The sequence below is a fragment of the Phoenix dactylifera genome, chromosome 11, assembly GCF_051530095.1.
Source record: "Phoenix dactylifera cultivar Ajwa chromosome 11, Ajwa_hap1_PhDact_Kaust_v1.1, whole genome shotgun sequence".
In the NCBI taxonomy this organism is placed as follows: domain Eukaryota; kingdom Viridiplantae; phylum Streptophyta; class Magnoliopsida; order Arecales; family Arecaceae; genus Phoenix; species Phoenix dactylifera.
Window position 1 is genome coordinate 11,745,970 of NC_143200.1, and position 5,122 is coordinate 11,751,091.

The 5,122-nt window shown below is 41.0% G+C and overlaps 1 protein-coding gene across 1 annotated transcript; it reads right to left on the bottom strand.

Moving 5' to 3' along the window:
- Nucleotides 1-1,075: 1,075 nt before the first annotated feature.
- LOC148700657 (flavin-containing monooxygenase FMO GS-OX-like 9) lies at nt 1,076-3,611 on the bottom strand. The gene is made up of 5 exons (XM_088706813.2): nt 3,146-3,611; nt 2,614-2,684; nt 2,230-2,388; nt 1,942-2,024; nt 1,076-1,798 (listed from the first exon to the last, which is right to left on the bottom strand). The coding sequence occupies exons 1-5, from the start codon at nt 3,609-3,611 to the stop codon at nt 1,657-1,659; spliced, it is 921 nt and encodes a 306-aa protein (XP_088562939.1). The 3' UTR covers nt 1,076-1,656.
- Between the last annotated feature and the right edge of the window lie 1,511 nt (nt 3,612-5,122).

Here is a 5,122-nt window from a genome sequence, read left to right on the forward strand (position 1 = left end):
ACCTCCGTCTTGTAGGGATCCACGATAGAAGGACTGTAACACATGACAACTGCACCTAGAGGTTCATCATTCTATTCTGCTGGGTAGCCACTACATGCTGCTAGGTGTCACTGGTGGATGGTGGGACTCATAGGGATTATCTTGATGATCGATAAACCCTAATGAGTAGAGTTGGAATCGTTCCAATCCATTGAAAGAAGTTTTCAATGATACTGAGATGGAGATCTCAATATGTCTCATTACCAGTCAGATTAGAACCTATGAGGTCACACACATTAGAGGTTCTGATTATTAGGATTGTCGATTTGTGATTTGGAATCACAATGTCAATTGTCAATAAGATTGATGTACAAAATAACCCACTAAGAGTTAGTGAGTTAAATGGAAGAATTAAATAATTATAATTAGATTATAATTAAGTCTTTTGCTGATTAATCACTACCAGAAAACACGCGTATAGTGACGGAGATTCCCGTCACTATACCGTGTTTCCGGTTACTAATATGGAATTTGTGACCGGAGCTCCCGTCACTGACTTCGTTACAAAAACACGCGTCGCTAAATTCTCCGTGACGGCGGCGATTCCCGTCACTAACCTCCGTGACAGAACCGCCGTCACTAAGCCGTTACAAATTCAAGAATTAAATATTTAAGAAATTATGTATTTCCCGTCACTATCCAGTTGCGGAGTTAGTGACGAAGGCAACTTGGTCACTGATTTTGTCACAGAATGCGGTCACAAGTTTGGTCACTAATCTGTCACGACCTTTAGTGACAGATTTAGTCGTCACAGACATGGTCACACATTTTGTCACTACATTTGTCATTAATCCCGTCACTGACCTAGTGATAAGTTTACGGTCACTAATTGGTTACAAACGCGCTGAGCAAAATCAATTTTTATTGACCAAAATCCTGTCACTAAGTTTATGACTGCTCGTCACAATAGTTGGTAAACAATTTAGTAACCAAAATTTGGTCACCGATCACAATCTAATAACCTGGTACATTTGGTACATTGATTGGCACATAATAATAATAACAATAATATCATTAATAGCAAAGTCATTCAACATTACGCAAAAGTCATTTTAAATGTCATTCAAAATTGGCATCAACATGTCCTGAATCCATCAAAATCAAAGTCTAAAAATATGTCATAAAGATCAACAGAGATTTCATTCCTCCTAGGAATGCAAAGACCTATCATCTAAGGCAAAAACAATTATAATGAAGCATGATCAGCAGAACCAGAATCACCATTACTCCCCCGATCTGCATGCCTTGGTCCAAAGCCAATCTCTTCTCTCATCTTTTGAAGAACCTCCTCTTGCCATTTTTTCTTTTCCTGCTCAAGAATACGTAGAAGGTCTTCATGAGTGTACAGCTCTGGAGCTTGACTTGTAGAGGTGGAAGCAGATGATGATTGCCCAATAATTCCAGTGAGATCCTCTAGGGGACTAAAGCCATAGACATGGCCATGAGTTGGGACACCAGTTGCCTCAAACCACAAGTCATAATCACGTGGAGGAGCATCTGAGGTGGAGGCATCACCATATTTTTTGGAGTATTCAGCTGAATACTTTGCCTGCCAGTTGATTTAAAAGAAGAGAAAAACATTATGGTGGATCAAACAAGAGATAAACATGAGCAAGCTCAATAATATTTATGAATCATAAAAAAAGAGAGAGATGGAGCAAGTAATGGAGGGAATGTATGCTCATACAAAGGGCCCACTCTATCATCATCTACCACAACCATTCCTTTAGTGTCAAGAAACGGCAATGAATAGGAATACCTGCAAAGGAACATAACAAGATCATCATCATTGCTAAATGGCTGTTAGATGGCGCATAAATTGGCAGGTCAAAGTTATGATCGATCCATATTTTGAGAAATTGCATAGAGTTTAAATATGCCATGGGATTAAAGGAAACTGACCCTGTGCAGTAAATGATAGAATCAGCAATCACAGAGGAGCCATCAACAAATAAAACCTGTCCATCTTCACAAAGAGACTCTATCTGCAATGACACAGTCTTAGCCATCAACACAGTGATTGTACCACATGAAGCATATCACCAACATATATTGCATGTATATGTATGTATGTATGTATGTATGTATGTATGTATGTAGAAAGGTGTAATAGACATCATTGCAAGCACTTAACTGACATGATCAAGAGCTTACGCTAAATGTGTACTCGGCAAACCTGTGTATTTTTACCTGTAAATGTAGGTGTAGGTTTTGATATTTGGAAATGACCTTTGATAAGCCCTCCGTGATTTCTAAAGATTTGGAACTAATATGCACTTCTTTTGCTACCGTTGCAAGTTCCAATGATATGTCTTGGCCGCTTAGTGAACTCCCAACTACTACCACCACCTGTGTACAATTTGGAACAGAATGAAAAATGTTTCTAGTAACTGCTCGGAATTCATGGAATAATTCTCCCTCTGTGGCTTGTATAGCTATAAGAAATAATTACCATCTTGTAATGATTGTCATGCATCAATTTTTCCTAATTTATGATATATAATTTATGAGAAATGTCTTCTATGTCTATTAGGATGAGGAGATGATACATAGCTTGAGAAAGATCTATCGAACCTCATCACGGTGAGGCTCAGGAACTCTGTATACATGGCTATGTATTTGCTTCCTTGTCCAAACATCCATTCCTGCAAGAGAAAACAATGTCGATAGTACCATATCGAGGAAAAAAACTAGAAAAAGAAAAAGATGTTACTACTAGTTATGGTCTTGACAATCTGGAATCCTCAGAGGGATAAACAGAGAAGAGTAGACCTAGATTTTAGCCTTTTTTTTTCTTTTTCTTTTCTATCAAGAGCCCAAGCATTTACCAATTGTACCAAGCAATAGCTCCTAGAAAACAAACTGAATAAAAAAATAAAATTTCCCCGCCGTTACCAAATGACCTTGTTCTATATGAAGTTGAGAATGCTAATTATCATCCCAAAGTCCAGAAGGCCTATGTTATCTACACTACTAAGTTTTGAGTCCATGAATGCAATAGTGTGTATCACATCATGTTCAAAATGTTTCTTTTGCCCCCATACAAAAAAAAAAAGAAAAAAAAAGGATAAAGAGGTCAACTTTCTGTCAGAGAATTAGCACCTACCTTTGATGTTTGGCATCCTTGGCTGAGAATAATGCCCAGTGGCCACAACTACTGCATCAAAAATCTCTTCCATAACCTTTCCACATTTCTTCTCTTTGGATCTAACAATCCACTTCATCTTGTCGCCAGACTCTGCAGAACCCACCATGCCAACATAGTCTACTCGAGTATTGAATCTTATCAGCTCCCCAACCCAAACCATTGACAGAATTCCCTGAGATACAAGAAGGGCGTCGAGACGACCGGCTTTGCAAGCAGGCGGATGGTGGTGATTTCTCCCCGATGAAGGTTTACAGGGGCGGTAATGCGCCAGGCTGGGGTCCCGAACCGGGGGGGCGAGGGAGTGGGGAAGAACTCGAGAAATCAAGGGATCAAACGCCCTAAGATCACAAAGATCAAGAACTCGAGATTTGAAATCGTGAATTGAACGCTTGTTCGCGATTCGAACTGACGTTTGAGAGTACATCAAGGGGAAGAATAAAGCCCGGTTGGTTTGGATCGGATCGAAGAATGAGAAGAAGAGGGCAACGGCGGCCTGAAGAACTTGGATAACTGGATCAGAGAAAACCCTAAACCTAATCGCCAGATGGCCATAGAAGAGGAGGGAGGAGGGGGGGTTAGGTTCTTACCGCGGGAGTCTGAGCGGGCTGCGGGTTCGGAACGAGGGGATGCGAAGGGCGTCGAGACGACCGGCTTTGCAAGCAGGCGGATGGTGGTGATTTCTCCCCGATGAAGGTTTACAGGGGCGGTAATGCGCCAGGCTGGGGTCCCGAACCGGGGGGGGGGGGGGTGGTGGGGGTGGTTCGGCGGCTGCTCTCAGCGAGGGAGGGAAGGGAAGGGAAGGGAAAGGTTAGGGTTTTTGTTAAGTCGGTTTGCAAGCCAAATTGTATATCTAAGGCTGATTTGGGCTAAATCGGTTTGCAAGCCAAATTTCATATCAAATTATTTTTTATTTATAAGGCTGATTGGACGGGACTTGCAAGGCAAAAATATTTTTGAACTATAAAGCATGGTAAAAAAATTCTATAAAGCAGGAAACTTGCAATAGGGGTGCAAATGGGTCATGGCCGACACCATGAGATTTTAAAATGAGAAGAAGAAATTTGAGTTTTATAGAGAGCGATTGGAATTTGGATTATCGAAGAAATTTGGGCGGAACGGCGGGCACACTTAGTTTCATTTTGGATATTCCTCCTTTTATCTTTTCTTTTAATTTAGGTTTACTCAAAAATAATATTTTTAATATTTTTGAAATTAAAAATTAAATTTGGTGACAGAAATTTTTGTCAATAATCTGTTACTGCCAAAAATAATCTTTTAAAAATTTATAAATACTAGGGTTACTATATTTGTGACGGCTGCATTTGTCACTGTCTGGTTGCAATTTTGGTTATCATATTGCTGACAGATACCCCGTCACTATGATGGTCACTAAGGTTTGGCGCCCATCCCACCCGCGCATTCTGTGACCGGTCTGTCACTAAACGGTCACTAAGTTTACACCACGGTGACCAAATTTCTGTCGGTCACTAATCCGTCACAAATAGTAACTGATAACGGTCCGTCACTAATTTCCCGTCACTATACGCGTGTTTTCTGGTAGTGAATTGAGTCAAATTATGTTGGGTCTGACCCAAAGAAATTTGACTCAAATCCTAGTCAAAAGTTGGCTAGATCGAGTCCTTGAAAATCCTGCCAAATTCAGCCTTTTTCCTATTATTGGAGCCTCCCTCTTGATGCCTTATTTTGAGGGGTCAAAATAGGCAAGAGGGGGCAGCCAAGAGGACAAGGAGGGGCGTGGCCCCCTCTCCTTCTTTGCTGGGAGCCAACGCCCCTTGATTCTTTCCAAGAATCAAGGGGCCCGCCAATAAAGAAAGGCACCAGGAAACCTATTAGGAATAGGTTTCCTGGCGCATAGGGTTTTGAACCCCATAAAAAGGGAGCCCCACGTCCCATGTTTGATGAGAAGAACTTCTC